At 48.3% G+C, this 17722-nt stretch overlaps 1 protein-coding gene across 1 annotated transcript; it reads right to left on the bottom strand.

Moving 5' to 3' along the window:
- Positions 1-2450: 2450 nt before the first annotated feature.
- IGFBP3 (insulin like growth factor binding protein 3) lies at positions 2451-10705 on the bottom strand. The gene is made up of 5 exons (XM_068972549.1): positions 10297-10705; positions 7136-7362; positions 6539-6658; positions 5410-5546; positions 2451-3850 (listed from the first exon to the last, which is right to left on the bottom strand). The coding sequence occupies exons 1-4, from the start codon at positions 10703-10705 to the stop codon at positions 5421-5423; spliced, it is 882 nt and encodes a 293-aa protein (XP_068828650.1). The 3' UTR covers positions 2451-3850; positions 5410-5420.
- Positions 10706-17722: the final 7017 nt, after the last annotated feature.

Raw genomic sequence — 17722 nt, 5'->3', positions numbered from 1 at the left:
AGCTGGGAAAGCATGAAGGCAGGAGGAGAAGGGGACGACAGAGGATGAGATGGTTGGATGTCATCATCAACTCAACGGACATGAGTTTGAGCAAGCTCCGGGAGATGGTGAAGGACAGGTAAGCCTGGCGTGCTGCAGTCCATGGTGTCGCAAAGAGTCAGAAATGACTGAGTGACTGAACAGAATACAAAAAGGCCAAAACCCAACTGCCATTTCTGAGGTTCTGGGAGCAAAAGTGGGGGACTGCGCATGATCCCTGCACACCAAGGGGGTGGCCGGACCACCTAAGCCACCCCTCCAGCCCGCCTATCGGCCCCTAACCTTACCCCATTCAAGGGGCAGGCGCACCCCCTCCTCTGACCCGTCTCAGGAAGGCAGCAAGGACCCCTGTTACTTGCTCTCACACCCTGGTGCTGCAGCAGGAGCCCTAGCCTGAACTTCTCATCGGGCCTCTTACCAGTTTCTATTGGTTACGGAGTCCAAGGACCTAAGCTGGAAGGGAAGGGAAGGGAAGGGAAACCAGCAGCAATGATGCCTTGGGCCTTACTCCTCCCCCTGGGCTCCCCTGCACTCACTCCCCACCAGCGGCACGGCCCACTTGCTTTGTCTCGTTTACTATGTTTCTCTACAAGAGCAGTGATCCTGTGTTTTGTTCTCTGCATACATACGGTTCCAGGATAGAAAACGTGGACATGACTGGTGGAACGTGGGGCTGGAAGAGGAGGCCAGGCCATTCTCAGTGCTGGGGGTGTGGCTGGGCTGGGGTTGTGGGAGTGGGAGCCTGAGATGGCCACGGGGGCAGACACCTTACCCCTAATTTTGGGAACAGATGCCTTCCTGGGCAGTGGGCTGCCCCTCCCCCACACCCCAGCAGGATACTTCGGTAAATAAAAGGAATTCATTCCTGTTCACTATGGAAGTTGTTGAAATTGTAATGAAATAGAAACAAAATAAGGACATTATCTACATTCAAAGTATAACCAGGTTACCATCTGGGTGTATTTCCATTCAGTTGTGTGTGTGTATGTGTGTATACAGAAAGTAATTGCATTCTGCTTTTCCTTTACCTCACCATGAGCATTTTTATGTCTTGTTAACATCGAAAACATTCTAGTAGTGGCATAATATTCCTTTCTACAGAGGTTATTTCAGTTTAAAATGTCCTAGTGGTCTCTGGGCACATTCCAATTAGGCCTTTCTGCTAAGTTTCTGTACAAGTACTGTTGGTTCAAGTTTGGACCACATAAGAAAATGACTCTGGACAGGTTGCCTCATCAGAGAAGCCCTGTTTCATGACACCCATGTCAGCATCAGTGATTGAGATTTTCCTAGTGTGTTCATTTTCTGGTTGAATCCTGGTAAGGTGTTGTCATAGCAACCGCTTGGCCTTGGCCTTGGTGAGTAGAGAGCCCCATCACTCATTTCCTTGTGCCCTTGGGGTTGGTGGCTGGGGACCTGCACTCAGGGCTGGTGAGAGCTGAAGCCTGAGGGTGGAAGGTCTACCTAGGTGACCAAGGAAGGGAAGGTATGGGCAGAACCAGGTGGGTGCAATTCATGTGCTTACTGGACGTGGCAGGAGAACATTTGGAAGAAAAGGTGACCACAGATGTGGAAGGAGGTGGAGAATGAGGATAAGAAAGGGCACATGACTTGGGGGCTTCCAGGAAGACAAGCCCAGAGGGCTTATACAGTCAGCATCCTGGGCAGCTCACGGCTCATGGTGGCTCCAAAGGGCCTGCCAGGTTCCTCCCCAGGTCCCCAGGACCACCTCCCACACCCCCGGTGCCCAGAGCACCCACAGAGCTCTCTGCTCATCACACACAGCTCTGTGATGCAGGGCCCACCTTAGATGTTTTACTAACAGGTCAGTTACGGTTCTAAACAGGAGATTCCTTGATGTGCATTTCATCCTTTGATGCCCAGAAGTCACAGGCTCAGAACTTTGCCTGAAGAGGCTCTGTGACAAGGGGCAACTGTTCCAAGGCTGCGGAGAGGGGATGGAGACCCTGGAACCCCACCCAGTGTCTCCTGGGGTTTCTATCCCTTTCTGGCCTCATCCACTCCCTTCTCCAGACCAGAGAGGGGTTGGCTGAGCGGATCACAGGAAAAGATGTGTGGCGAATGCTCCAGAGTGTTCCATGCCTTCTCCTGCTCAGCCATGAAGGCTGCCTGGAGTGGTGACAGACAGGACAACAGGGGATACATCTAAAGGCCACAAGGGTCAGGTGGTCACTCAGGTCAATAAGCTGGCCTCTTAGAATCAGAGGCTCACTGCAGACATGACCCAGTGCCCCCATGGGTACCAGCAAAACCCTGAGGTGCCTCCTTGGGTTCTCTTGCCAGAGACGCAAGCAGGGAAAGTTGGAAAGTTCCAACTACAGCCGGAACACCATTGCCCTCCTGTTTGTTAGTAACACAAAAACTGGAGGAAGGGGGATTTCTTTATGGTAAAAATTTTATTCACTATTTATAAATACATTGCAAGACAAACTTTTCAAAAATACTTTTTTTTCTCCTCAAAAACTTAATTAAAAAAATAAAGGAAAGCTAATAGGTAGGCGGAACATCTTTGAGATCCCTTTGTGTTCTCCAGGAGGGCTGTGTGCAGCGTGGATCCAACCAGAGGCTGCAGGGGGGTGGCCAGGGACCCCTCCCCGCTCTTCTGCAGACTTGGGAGGGCGCCCCCTGGGACACTGGCTGAGCCTCGTGCACAAGCCCCCTCCTTCGGTCGTGGCTGTGTTTATATTCTCTAGCAACGCTTACATCTCATCTAGGATTATCTAGTATAGGTGCTATCATATTTGGACGATGACGTATATACTGTGAGCAGTCAGGAAGAGGGTACTCTGTGTGTACTTGTGACTTAGAAAGAAAAGGAGGAAGTCCAAGTGCACCAAGCAAGGGCGATGCTCTGTGCTCCCAGTGTCCCTGACCGGCTCCCCAACAAGCCACTCGTCTTCCAGGTTATACAGGAGGATTATTTTTTATACTGTGCCAAGGAGGACAAAAGGGGAGAGATGAAAAGAAACCTTTTTTGCCTTCAAGGAGCTTATCCTCAAGAATAAACTTGCTCTTGAACGGCTGAGTAGGAAAACACTGTTTTCCGCAGTCATCTGGAGAGTCAGGCTATGACTTGTGATGCCTCTGGCTGTCGCCCTGCCCCCCTGCCCCATGGGGCTTCAGCAAAGCCCGCGTCTTCAGAAAGCTGCCTGACAAAGAAGGGTCAGAAATCCCCGCCTTTGTCGGTTTCCAGAGTTCCCTAGAAAATTCTTGTCATTTTTTTTTTTCAAACAAGATTCCACTTGATTCTCTCCACTTGTTTCCAAGCAGTTCAGGCCCCTTGGAGATACAAAATATCTTCTTGGTCCAGGGACCGTGGCCCGGGTAGCCCCAGGTGGGTGTGTCGGGATGCGTAGGCATTAAAGGACAGGGCGTTCCTCTTCTTGATGAGGCCTTGTCTCGTCTTACAAGTGGAGACGAAGCGAGTCTACATGAGCAACACCCGTTGCTAAGGCATGAAGTGGAGGGTTGGCTGTGGTGAACAGGTGGGGAGGGTCCCAGGGCAGTGTGAGCTACGGCTGCACCACCGTGCTTGAGCTTACAAGTACTTTTATAGGAAGCAACGAGAAAAATCAAACAGCGTTTCACTGACTACTGGAAAGTGGAAAGATGCCAGGTTCACCATGTGGAAGAAAACTAGGCATTTCAAACATCTCTTTCTAAACTTTGGTTTAAAAAAAAAAAATCAATTCACCACAAAAAGAAATAGAAGTCGAGGCTGTAGCCAGCTGCTGATCATGTCCTTGGCAGTCTTTTGTGCAAAATAAGGCATATTTGAGCTCCACATTAACTAAAACAGAAAGAAAAAGGAATGTGTTGAAATAAATCTCCCCAAAATCAAAAGGGCTCAACGCCCACCCTGGGATAATCAGGCATGACACCCACACATTTGGCAGAGCAGGGGCTCACTCTGCACTTTTTAATGAAGCAGAGAACTCCATGAGATGCCCACGATGTCCACTAACATAGTTGCCCTAAAATTACAATTATTTTTTTTAACTTGCAAGGAAACAGAACTGATCACTAAAAATGACATTTTCTTCTGTTTACTTAAATTTAACTTGAGACCATGAAATATATTTATCTTTTTTCTCCCAGTAGCTCTCAGTTATGAAAAGAAAACAAAATGAAATATGATTTTATTCTTTCACACGATGGTTTCAAATTTCATTTTCATATTAGATTTTTTTTTAAAGAAAATGATTCATTTATTAATGAACTTGCTCAAAAATCAAGGAAATCACAAGTCAAAACTAGTCACTAGTTTGCAAAGGAAATACCTTTCATAAAGCCTGAAAACAAAAGTTCAACAAAAAGTGAAACCAAAACCATGTTCATTGTTCCCATCCTTGCTAAAACCTGGGGCTGGTACCTGTTGCTTGAGGAGTTTTGTTCTATGATAGCGCAGTGTTAAGTATGACTCATGGGCTTTAAGCGATACTTACCAATCTTTGATAAGATCTTTCATTAAAAGCGGTATATTATACTACAATCAGATACACTTTCATCTTATTGATCTGATTTTTCTGTGGCTCTTAAGAGTGTCACTAAACAAAGTATAATTAGGACAAGGCCAATGTTTGGTGGTGCTGGTGTTTTGGTCAGTAAATCATGTCCAACTCTTGCGATCCCATGGAGTATAGCCCGCCAGGCTCTTCTGTCCATGGGATTTCTCAGGCAAGAATACTGGAGTGGGTTGCCATTCCCGTCTCCATTCATATTAGACTTAAGTAAACTCTATATTAAAATGATACTAGTCATTGACTGAGGATAGCTGTAATGTATTTTATCAGAAAAAAAATGCTACCATCTTTTAGAAACTCATTCTTTCAACAAGTGCTTTTGGATGAAAACAATTTTCATGTGTACTTAAATGAACCATGAGGCTCATGGGGGAAAAGCTTAACTTTGGAAATCTTACACTGCATGTGTAAGAATGTTTAAGTGTTGTAAGTTCTTTGAAATGAAGCAAAGTGTCTCCTCCCAGGTGTGCAGTGGCAAAGACTCCAGCTGCAATGCAGGAAATGCAAGAGATGTGGGTTCGATCCCTGGGTTAGGCAGGTTCCCTGGAGAAGGAAATGGCAACCGATTCCAGTATTCTTGCCTGGAAAATCCCATGGACAGAAGAGCCTAGTGGGAGCATGCATGCAAGGTGTCTCTTAGACAACCTGGCCACAGGCCCTCTTTCCTGCTCTTGTCTGGGCAGATTGAGAGCTCTGTCTTGTGTGTAGGACTGTCCTCCAGGCCAGTGCAGCTGCTGGGTCACCAGCCCCTGGGATCTACAGGTGTCCCTCCCACCAGGGCCGGGTCCTGAGCCCCCGCGGATCCCTGCCAGTCCCCAGCACTTACGTGGCCACAGTCTACTTGCTCTCCGTGCTGAGGCAGTGCACGTCCCCTTTCCCCTTCACGCTGAAGGCCGGGAGGGGCTGCCCATACTTATCCACACACCAGCAGAAACCCCGCTTCCTGCCCTTGGAAGGGCGGCACTGCAAGCAGAGCACAGATTAAATGAGCCCTGGGGAGGCCCCACCTTGGGGGTCCTATCAATGGGGCAGGTGGTCAGCACCCAGGATGGCTTCCCAGCGCAGTCCCTGCTACCCTCAGAAAGCACAACTGATCAAGGCCTTGTGTGCACAGTGTGTGTCTGGGGCCATGATGGGTGGATGTGAGTGCCCCACAAAGTGAGGGGACCTGGTGGTTTTGTGTCCCTCAGGGTTTCACAGGAGTGGACACTAGACCCCGCTGGCCCTGCAAAGTCTCTGCTGAATGGGGGAGGCATGACAATGCCCCTGTGTATGTGGTACCTTCTCAGGGTAAGTCTGCTGAATAAGTGATTAATAGAAATATACAAAAAGGCCAAAGAGACCTGTTCAGTGATCACTGAACAGGATGGGGCCCTCTGATCGAGGCCACTACCACCAACACTTTGAACATGGCTGTGCTGTTCTGTGATTAATTCTGTAGGTACTGCGGTAGGAGCTGTCCCACTAAAAAGTCAGTTGAGATGCTGTTAGAACATGATCTGAAATCTACACAGGTGCACTCCCTATGCCTTCAAATGAACACATCTCCCATGTGTCTGATCCTGTACAGCTGGGCACCATCAGGAAGGCATGGGCGTACAAGGGTCTGACATGGGAACGCAGAAGAAGCTTCCTGCCATAGGACATTACATCAGGCTTCTTGGGAATTCTCTACAATTGCTGATGAAAAATGTCCCTCCATGGTGCAATGGTAACATGTCCTGGGCCCTCCACAGCTAGTAAAGGGGTCCCAGGAGGCCTTACACTGCTTGTGGGTTGGGAAGGAGTCACAGACAGTGAGAAGACATTCATGTGAAGCCCCTCAGGTCTTGGCTGTGGTGGGTGGGAGGCAGGGGCGGGAGCAGGGGCTGCAGCCGAGGACTCAGGTGGAAGCCTGTTCCCTCGTCCAGATCAGCGGAGGAGGGATAGGAGCAAGTTGCTTGGATTGTGCTCACCTGCTTTTTCTTGTAGAAGCCCTTCTTGTCACAGTTGGGAATGTGGATGGCCCTGGGGCTGAGTGTGTTCAGGAACTTGAGGTCATTCAGTGTGTCCTCCATTTCCCGGCGGCAGGGCCCCTGAGGAGGAGGCATGGGTTACCTGGGAACCCTGTGTCTGATAAAACCCCATAACACCCAGGGAACTGACCATGTGCCCCTCGAGTATCTTTTGTCTGATTTAGTTGTCACCGTTCCCGTGCAGATGCCAACCACAGCCCCCTGTCTCTCTCATGATTCCCCAGGGCAAGCTATAGAACTGGGACAGGGGCACACAGGCCAGGACACTCAGAGGCCAAGTGAACAAAAAGAGGCCAGCTTTGTGAACACACTGCTCTGCCCAGCAGAGGTCTGAAGAGCAGCACACTGATTCTCATGGGATCTCTGCCACAGGGGAGGGTCAATATCCCTTCTGTAGGAGGGGCTCACAGCTGCTCGGTGCATCAGCAGGACCACCGGAGTAACTGCTGGGCTCTTGAGTCAATGGTGACCCTGTGATCTCTGGAGACCCAGGCCAGGTGGCCCCACCCCCACATCAGCAAGAGGAAAAGCTCTCACGTATTCTGTCTCATGCTTGGACTCGGAGGAGAAGTTCTGGGTGTCTGTGCTCTGAGACTCGTAGTCAACCTTGTAGCGCTGGCTGTCCTTGGCATGACCTTTTTTGATGACATCCATCTTGGTGTGGGCAAGGTGGGATTTGGAGTCGGGCACCCGGCGTGTGGTGGGGAGAGCCTGGTTCTCCGTGCTCCCCATGCTCTGGTCTTCTTCTGACTCACTGCCATTTCCTTGAAAGACACAAGGAGGCACAGATTTGACGGTCATTGATATTTGATGACCGCCTTTTCAAAATCTTACTATTTCGATCAAGTCTGATCCACACGGAAACGTGATTCAACAATTACAAATAAGTTTAGAAAAAGCACCACAGTAAAGTATCATTCCATAATATTAGTGGTGAAAGGTACTCCTTTGGCCTCAAGAAGTCATCTTTTAAAAATTAAATGTGATGTGCTTCTACAACATATGTGCTGCTCAAGAAAATGCTTTTCATGCTCTAAGCTTTCCCGTATCTCTCAGCCTGCACCAGGACGGGGCAGACCTGAGTCAGTGAAGGCTCAGGCCCATTCAGAAATCCGGTAGGGCTACTTCAGAGCGGGCCTCCTGGGTTTGGGACTTGTGGACAAGCGTATCTTCGCCCCACCTGGACTTGCTGCATCAGAAGCACTGGGGTGATGGCGGCACTTGGGAGTCAGCAAGCCCTAGGGATTCTGATTCCAGCCTGTCCTAAGCGGTACCAGGTAAAGGGCTCAGATGGAGAAACTGAATTCTCTGCAAAGCAGCTTTACCTCAGGCACCTGGACTCAGGAGGCCTGTCTGGTAGTGTTCTATATGGTGTTCACGGCTGCAACTCTTACTCACTGTCCAGGTAGGGTCTGGAACACTCAGGAAAGCTACACAGACCCTGTGCATCCTGGGGCACTGTCCTGGATGAGTCCTTTCTACCCCCTTTGCACAGGAGCAGAGGGGACAAGGACATCTCCATCTCTCAAGGCTTACAATCCTCTGTTCCAAAGAGCTTCACTTTGAAAAGGAAGCCTTCCTGCAGATCTCTGACTGTAACCAAACTAATGCAGACACACTTGTTATGGGCATTGGAATGTCCACAATATCACTGGAATGTCAAGGACTCGGACTAAATGTACAGCTGATGTGGAGCCAGGATGCTCTGCCCATTTCTTTTCCTGGATGAACCTGGGATGTTCAGGGAGAAGGGCCAGTAGAGAGCCCCTTCCTTTTGTCTGGTTCTATGTAGCCACGACACTGTCATAGGATGGTTTCACTCTGACAAGCAGTGCCCTGAGGCTATCCTCCCAGGTGGGGCTCAGTTCACTGTCTGATCCTGTGTCTACTACACCTGAGGTGCCAAGTGTACTGCTGCAGCTGACCTGTTCTCTACCCTCCTGAGAACACACCCATCGAGATGGCAGCCTGCTCACCCTCCTGGAAGCCCGCCAAGACTTCTGGCTCTGGGCTCTGAGGAGCAAATGCCTTGCTCTAGCTTGGAGAATGCTTCTGGAGGGTTGAGTAGGGTTGAAAGGTACTCTGCTCTCTTCAGGAGGCTCTTTGGACAGGTATGCTCACCGAGGTGTTTGGAGAAGTCCCCATTCCCTCTGGTTTTGATTTCCTCACCCAGAAAAAGAAACGGTTCCTTGAAGAGAAGTGGCAAATTTCCCAAAGGGTCTAGTGTCTGGGAAAGCACAAATTCATCAAGCTCAGATCCGATACAGTAAGTTTTAAATTTGGTTCCAATTTCCTTTCATCTTAGTTTTCTCTTTTCAGGGAGTACTGGGCCAAAGGGGAATGCTAAGAATATGTAAATAAATATATTTGCATTTCTTTTTCAAGAACTCTTGAGTAATTTCTTTTGGTTTCTTTCTAAGGCCTGCTGACAAGCACAAAGAGAAACCCCTTCCATTTAAGCCACAGATAATCGTCTTAAACTTTTGACTGTGACTTAAATTTACTTCTCCCCGCTGAAGTGAATTTGAGAAGTCACTTAGATCTTTATGTAATTTTATAATAAACTACATCAACCTATACTATGGAGATCCTATGACAGTAATCATAATGCCTATTAAAGTCTGGCCCCAAACGGTAATATCTGTAACAACTTCTAAGATCACTTTTTGAATTTCCAAAAATGCACAGTAACAGTGAAGTACTCACACAGCAAATGACCCAACTGCCCTGAGTGTCAAACACATCCAGGAATTCTAACAGTCTACTATAGCCAGTATATGTTTTAGGCAGTTGTAATTTTACCTTTTTCACTGGTTTTGGAAAGGAAATAGCCTCACCTGGGAGAGGAAACCTGCACGGAGGGAAATTAGAAAGGGCCTTCCATCCTTCCAGCCACGGATGTTGGGGCGGGCGGAGGCTAGCCTACTGTGCTTTGTCCAGCTGGAGGTTGGAGGTGGGGGCTTTTTCTCCCAGCCTTCAGCGATGTGGAAACTTCTTCACTCACAGGACTGAGGCTGGCTAAGCATGCTTCAAAGTTAGAGGAACACCTGCCACCTTCAGAGTCACTTTTTTCTGAACGTCAGGTTGTCCGACTGCAGAAGATATACCCGGTTCCCACCTCCCTGGTTTTGGGACACTCCTGGACGGGACACCGCTTTGCAAACTGTGGTCTGTGCATATCTTAGTACTTTTAAAGCCAGGTACCATTTCCTACAACGTGCCTGCCCACATTCCCGGTCCAAATGCACCCGGTCCCGTCCCCTGCGCCTCTAGGTCCGCAAGAATCGTCTGCGCGGACACATTCGTTCTTAGTTCGTGGGAAACCCAAGTCGGAATTGGGCCGCACAGTACACGCCCACATTTCCGCGCGGCTCCTGCATGAATGGCCGGAGACTCTCCTCCGTCCAGGACCTCTCCATTGACCACTAACCTCCAAATCTGCTCCCTCCCTCCCCAGGGAATCTATAATCCGTTTTCGCCGAAAGAGTTTTACAATTTACAAGAACGCGCAACTCAAAGAACGAAGAGAGTAGAAGGCCGGTCTGGGAGGGTACCTCCGGCAAGCGCCCTCGCGTCTTGAGGCTTCAGCTTTCCCATGTACAACCAACCCTTGGGGCGGGAAGAGCTACGAAGTAGCACCACCTCTGGCCTTGGCCCAGGGGTGCGCTTCGGCAGCGCATCTGGCGCGGGCAGCTCACCTGGCGCGGGTGGCGCGGGCAGCAGGTAGGGGCTCAGGCGGCCGACGGCGCTGGCGTTGGCGCAGAGCCCGCGGCCGTCCAACAACGCGTGTAGCGGGCGCGGATCGCCAGGCGGCGGCTGGCAGCGGAGGCCGGAGCCACAGCGCTCGGTGTAGACGCCGCAAGGCTGACCCTCGCGCAGCGCGCAAGTGAGACAGCAACCGCAGCCCGGCTCGCGCACCAGCTCGGCGCACGGGGGCGAGGGGGGCGGCGGCGCGCACTGGGCAACGGCACGCGCGTCGCACGGCTCGCAGCGCACCACCGGGCCGGCGCCCACCGTGCCCGACCCAGCTCGTGCCGCCGGCGGTCCGCGGAGCAACGCCAGCGCGGTCAGAGCCGCAGCCCAGAGCGCGGGGCGTGCCCGCAGCATGGCGCCCGCCGCGGGGGCCGGATGCTCGTCCGGCCGCGGGGCGCGGGGACTGGGCGGCAGCGAGCTGAGCGAGGCTGTAGGAGCGGGGCTGGCAAGGGCTGGCCCTCAGCGTGGAATAGCTGCCGCGCTCGCATCTGGGCGGTCGGGGGAGCGCCGGCCGCTATATAGAAGCCGGGCGGCCGAGGACACGCCCCGGAACGGCGCGCCGGCTGCGGGGAGGGGAGCGGGGGCGGGCCGGCGCAGACCCGGCTCCGCCGACCCGCGCCAAGCCGTGTGTTGCAGGGTCGAGTGCGGGGGCGCATAGCCCGCGGCCGCCGCGGCAGGCACCTGTTTCGCTACCGCAAGCTCGGTGCCCCCCGAGAACCCCTCCATTCCCGGAAACCTGGCAGCCCCACCAGTCTGCAGTCCCAGGTGCCTCCGGTCATCCAGGAGTCTTGGTCACTCGAGATCTCTGGCGCCCCAGGCCACGCCGGCGACTCTGACCTGGGCCACTCCCTTGCAGCCGCCCTTCCCTCTCTGTGTCCCAGGTGGAGGTCACTCCGCGTCGAAATGGTGTCAAGGAAACCGGTGAGCGCAGCTTCTCACCGTGTGTACTTTGCAAAGCTTTGAAAATTTTAATTCCTCGGGTCGGGGGGGTGGAGGGTGAATTTCTGAATGAGGATGCCCGATTCGCATCTAAGTCTCAGGGAGCCAAGCACTTGGGGCTTTACCACAAGCAGCCCGCTCCCCACAAATGCGCGTCTGCAGGTGCGCACGTGGTCTTCGCTCTTTCCAGATAAGACTTAGTGCCTTGAGGGTTCGCACTCTCCGGGTGTCTGCAAGTCCCTTGTTACTAAAATGGACCGGCGGCAAATGGTTACTTAGAGGGTTTGTCAGAAATTTGACACGCTTGTCTTGGTTTTAGGTATTTTCCCTGATGAGGTTTTCAAATAGAGCTTATAGTCACAACAAAAGAATATAAAAAAACAATAAAACGAGCATTGCTGAAGTGTAATTAATAACTGAACAGTCCTTAAAATTGGTGATATTCACTGTCTTTTTTCAGGCTAGTTTTTTTTTCAAGTTCCCAGCGGTGCGTTGAAATGGAGACTGGGAGTCTCGCTCGTCTGTGTAATCTGAATACCTCGCATTTCACAGGGCGGGCGGGGGGCGGGAGCGGCGGGGTGGTGAGCCGAAGGGCACAATTGCTCCCCGAAGTCTCCGCGAATCCGGTGGGCCAGCTCCGTGCGGGTCAATGGTGTCTGCCCTCCCCTTCCTTAGGTGACCAACAGAGGACGCCAGTGGTCCAGGATTAAACTGAGAATTATCAATACACTTTCAAGGTTCTTAAAAAGAGCCTGTGGATAGGCAGTGGCAACCCGCGATACCACCACGGAGCGGACTCTCCTGGACGCTGTGGAAAACAGATACTCCCTGGCTAGGAGGAGGTTAGGCGTCTAGGAGGAGCCGTTTGCAGTTTGCAGTAGAAACATCAAATAAGGACCTCCTTGCGTTCCCTCCTGTCCATAAAGGACAGGAGATAGGATGGGACATATCCCTTTTCACTAACAGAATTCAGCTGGCCTGATTATGATTGGTGATCGCTGAGGTGAGCCTGGTTATCTTCACCTCATGACAGAAACCTCCCATCTCCTTCCTCCACTCTGGCCAGAGCTCTCCTCTTTGAGTGTGTGTGTGTGTGTGTATCACCATAGCTAGCCTCCTTTTAGAAACTGGAAAGGCCAATTTACTCATACCTAATAAATAATAATAGTAATAATTGAGGGTTTTCCTTGGTGGCTCATATGTTAAAGAATCTGCTTGCAATGCAGGAGACCCAGGTTTGATCCCTGGGTCAGGAAGATCCCTGGAGTAGGGCTCGCAACCCACTCCTGTATTCTTGGCTGGAGAATTCCATGGACAGAGAAGCCTGGCTGGCTGAAGTCCATGGGATCGCACAGAGTTGGACACCTGAGTGACTAACACACACACACACACACACACACACACACACACACACACACAATTATTGAGTCTCTGCAAAGGAGAGATCAAAGGCAAACAGAGAGGATTTTGCCTCCCCCAGCCCACAAAGCCACAGCCCCTCATTTCTGTTACCCACCCTAACCCACCCAGAACTCAGACTAGACTGCCCTGTTTATTGTGAACTGTGCCATAACCATTACTCTCTATTCCCTTTCTCTTGTACCACTTCTGCATCCATATGTCATCTGCTTTGATAGCCAAGAACAGGAACAGAATCTCCAATTCCATTGGAAAGTTAAAGGAAACAAGACTTGCTACTCAATAACTAACCATGGATAACTTGACTGATACTAAGATTCTTGGAGTGACAAGTCCCCCTCTGTTCAGTACTCTGTTTATACATGGGATGAGCTGATCTTTGGTCAGTATGATACTTTTTACCAGCATTATCATCTGAGTAGTGGACAAGGGAAGCCCAGGGAGAATGCCTAAGTCACCCCGGCCTTGCAGTTTGAGAAAAGGTGAGTGTTCTGCGAGGGAGTCCCTAGGGGGCGCCTAAGCGCCAGGATGTCCTCCAACAAACCAGAGACCAAGAAAACTAAAGGTTACATTGTAACTTTCAATAACATTCCACAACCACGTTTTATAGACTGTCATGGCCTTTTTTCTGAAATCTTGCAACAGGAAGTAAGTAAATATGTGGCAGTGATGTGGGAAGAACTGTATTTCAATTTTAGTCATTTTTATTTGACACAACTGCAGGGAACCACACCTCTCCCCATGGCCCTCCTTCCCCCTCTAATGTAATTGTTGCAGGGTAAACTTAGGGTCTTGAATGGGATAAAACTTAATTTTATGGCATACTAGTTAATTTTGTCCAACTTTAATCAATCTGGAGTTTATGGTTATAACATAAACTATAGCAGTTAGTCGGAAAGATGGCTTTTCCCCTGGGGAAGGTACTTGGCATACAATTGCTGAATTGTAGCAGACAACCATTGGCATGAAGGACAGGAGACAGGATGGGGCGTTTCCTCTTCACTAACAGAGTTCAGCGGGCCTGGTTATGATTGGTGATTGCTGGGGTCAGCCTGGTTATCTTCACCTCATGACAGAAGCTGCTCATTTCTTGGAGCCCACTGCTCGGCTCACAGACACCTTGTCTCCATATGACATCTGCCTCCCTAGCTTCTCTTCTGCCCTGGCTGGGCATGCCACCCTACTGTCTCTCTCCCTGCCTCTAGCAGCAGGCTCTCTCTTTCACATCCCAGAGGTGTAGCTGTCAGGTTTACCTGCCAGAGTAAGCTTTGAATAGAAATGTTCTAACTCCTAGAGGGGAGAGATGTTATAGACTTAGATTCAGGGATGGGTGCCATTCTGCCTAAAGCTTTGCCATTTCCCACTAGGACATGTGGGGGTAGGGAAAAGGGAACCTGATTTCTCCTCTATCAGATGGTCTGCTGGTAAGCCTCCTGAATTTGTGGATGCATTGCTGGGCTTCCCCAGTGCCTCCGAGGTACAGAATCTACCTGCAGTGCAGGAGATGTGAGTTTGATCCCTGGGTCGGGTAGATTCCGCTGAAGGAGGGCATGGCAACCCACTCCAGTCTTCTTGCCTTTAGAATCCCATGGACAGAGGAGCCTGGCGGGTTCAGTCCATAGGGTGGCAAAGAGTCGGACACGACTGAAGCAGCTGATCACGCATGCACGCGGGACACTACTGCTGGGAAGAACACTAGAAATTACCATAAGCTACAAAATGACACCATTAAGAGTTTATCTGTCCTCGAACTGAGCACCTCCATGTGCTGGCCACAGGGTCTCACAGGCTGTCTGTAAAGACTGAGGGGGATCGGACAGTGGTGGGCAGTATGCCTGGGAAATACAGCAGAGTTTACTTAGTCTACCTGTGACCCCGAGGACGAGGGGTAGAGACTTTCCTATGGAAGGAGCTTCAGAGAAGTGGTGGCATTGGAGTTGAGTTTAAAGAGGGGTATGAGCATGCAAGGACCTCAGCTCTGTGTATCTGGAGGGATGAGGGAGGCCTTGGAATGGACAGCACTGGTGTTGGCATGTGTCTGTCAGAAGAGGTGGACTCTGAGGTTTGGAAGAGAAGAGAGAAAAGTTCAATAAACTGAATTGAGAAGGTGGCACTGGTGGCATAAGTGGGCACTTCCAAGTTAGTGCCATCCTGCTTGGCTGACAATTTGGAGATGAATGGAAGGGCTCCAGAGAAAGGGCTTGGGCACGTTCTGAGCAGAAGACAAGCCTTCTGGGACCGCCCCCCAACCCCCGCTCCCCAGGAGTTAGGGGTGGAAAGGCAGGTTTCTGTCCAGCACGATGATTCTGTGCCACAGCCTTTTCTCTCCCAAGGGCATTGTTCTCCCCATGGGCCCAGTACCCATGTCCACACAGTCATTTACAGGGCAAGGCCTGTTTCTCTGTTCTGGTTATACACAGTAGGGCAATTCCTATGTCTGTTTCAAATCCAGCTTTTGTTCAAGGCTGAAACTTCGGGAACAAAAAGGGAGATTGGGACCTTGATCACAGGAAATCTGAATGTTTGCCCATCTGCTGACTCGTTCCTCCCCTTACTGGCTTCTGACCTGGAACAGGTTCTGAAAGGGCGCTGCTGTGGATCTCATGGCATCTATGGAAGGGTTAACTCTTGGAAACAGTGATGCCCACTCTGTGGGAAGTTAAGAGTTTATTCCTGTATTCTCATAGCCACCTGAACAAGCCTTCTATTAGAAGTTTTATTCTCAGATGAATGCCAGCGCAGAGCACCTGCTCCCCTCAGATGCCTGATTGTTTAGTTCAAATGTTGGCGTGTTTCCAGTTTCTGCTCTGTTTGGGGATAGTATGCAGTCTTCAGATTGTCCATGGACATAACAGGGTCTTCCCCTGGCAAATAGGGAGCAAGGAAGATTTGGCGGGCATTTTTCATTCAGTTGGCACCAACATACATCCTGTCACCTCCCAGCTAGGGATCTCCTTTCTGTCACTCCGGATTAGTTGGCATTTTCTGGAATTTTCAGTGAATGGAATTATACATTATAGACTCTTTTTCATCTGGCTTCTTTTACTCAGTATAATTATTAATATTTTGAGATTTATCCCTGTTGAGTCAGGGATGAATAAGCAGTTCATTTTTGTTGTTGTTGAGTTGAATCTCATTGTATAGCTACAATCCTGATTTTTTAAATCTATTCACCTGTTGGTGTATATCTGAGTTGTTTTCATTCTTTGGCTATTAAACATGAAACTGCTATGAAGATTCATGGACAAATATTTGTATGGATGTAAGTTTTCAGTTCTCCTAGGTAAATACTGGTAATGAAGTACCTGGATTATATTGTATATAATCATATATATGTAATATATATAATGTCATATAAGTCCAGTCATATATATTCATATTCATATATAGAATATACATATATATATATATATGATGTTTATGAAGTGGACAAACTGTCAAACTGTTTTCCAGAATGACTATATCATGTTCATTCCCACCGGTAGTGTGTGGGAGTTCCAGTTGCCAACAGTTGGGATGGGCAGTCTTTCTCATTTTAGCCATTCTATTAGTTAAATAATGGTATCTCGTTTAGGTTTGAATTTGCATTGCCTTAATGACTAAGGATGTTGAGCATTTGTTTTGTGCTAATCGGTTGTCTGTGTATCTTCTCTCTTGTCTGTTCAAATTGTTACCCATTAAAAAAAATCGGGCTGATTGTTTTCTTGTTGAATTTTGAGATTTCTTTATATATTTTTGGGTACAATTCCCTCTCTACTGAATATATGACTTGCAACTTGTTTTCCCCTAGTCTATGGCTGGTCATTCAAGGTTTTCACAAGGTCCTATGGAGAGTGAAGATTTTAATTTCATGAAGTGTAGTTTGTCCTTTTCTCTTATAAACTATGCTTTTAGTGTTGCATTTAAGAAACCTTTAGCCAACTTAAGGTCACACACAAAGGGTTTATCTTCTTTTCTTCTAAAAGTTTTACAATTTTAGCTTTTACGTTTAGGCCTATGGTCCACTTGAGTTAATCTTCAAATATGGTGTGAGGTTTGAATTGAAGTTATATGGATATCTTTATTTCCAGCATCATTTTCTGAAAAGACTATTCTTTTCCACTGACTTGCCTTTGATGAAAATTAGTTGTCTTTATATGTATGAGTGTATTTTTGGATTCTTTGTTCTGTTCCATTTATCAATTCATTATGCCATCTCTACATGTCTATCTTTATGTCAGTATCATACAGTTTTTACTTACTGTAGCTCTATAACAATCTTAAAATCATATAGTAATAATCCTCCAAATTTTTTTTTATTGAAAAGTTGTTTTGGCTTTTCTTTTTTTTTCATTTCATTATTTTTTTTAATTTAAATTTTTATTTTTACTTTATTTTACTTTACAATACTGTATTGGTTTTGCCATACATTGTTTTGGTTTTTCAAGTCTTATAATTTTCATATACATTTTAGAACCAAATTTTCAATTTCTCTCTTTATAAATATGGCTACCAGAATTTTGGTTAGAACTTCTCTGATTCTAGAAATCAATTTGGGAAGAACTGACCTCTTAACAGAGGTCTTAACTGAGTCTTCAGACTCATAAACACAGTATATATGTATTGACTTCTTTAGGAATTCTATATTTTCTCTTAGCAATATTTTGTATTTTTCAGTGTTTAAGTTGTTCATATGTTTTGTCAGACATATTCCTAACTATATCATATTTTTTGGATGTGGTTGTAAATGGTATATTTTTAAAGTTTAAATTTCTAAGTTTTTATTGCTAGTATACAATTGGTGTGGGTATATTGATTTTATATCCTGCAACTATGCAAAACTTACTTATTAGTTCTAGTAGTTATATTATTTATTATATCATCTGTGAATAAAGAAGTTTTACTTTTTTTTTTTTCTAATCTGGATGCTTTTACTTTCTCTTGCCTCGTTACCCTGGCTGGAACTTCTAGTATGATGCTTGATTTGGAATGGTAAAAGAGGACCTCCTTGTTTTGTTTCTGATCTTGGGAGAA

The sequence above is a fragment of the Capricornis sumatraensis genome, chromosome 5 (assembly GCF_032405125.1).
Source record: "Capricornis sumatraensis isolate serow.1 chromosome 5, serow.2, whole genome shotgun sequence".
Classification (NCBI taxonomy): domain Eukaryota; kingdom Metazoa; phylum Chordata; class Mammalia; order Artiodactyla; family Bovidae; genus Capricornis; species Capricornis sumatraensis.
This window is presented reverse-complemented; position numbering and strand designations above follow the sequence as displayed.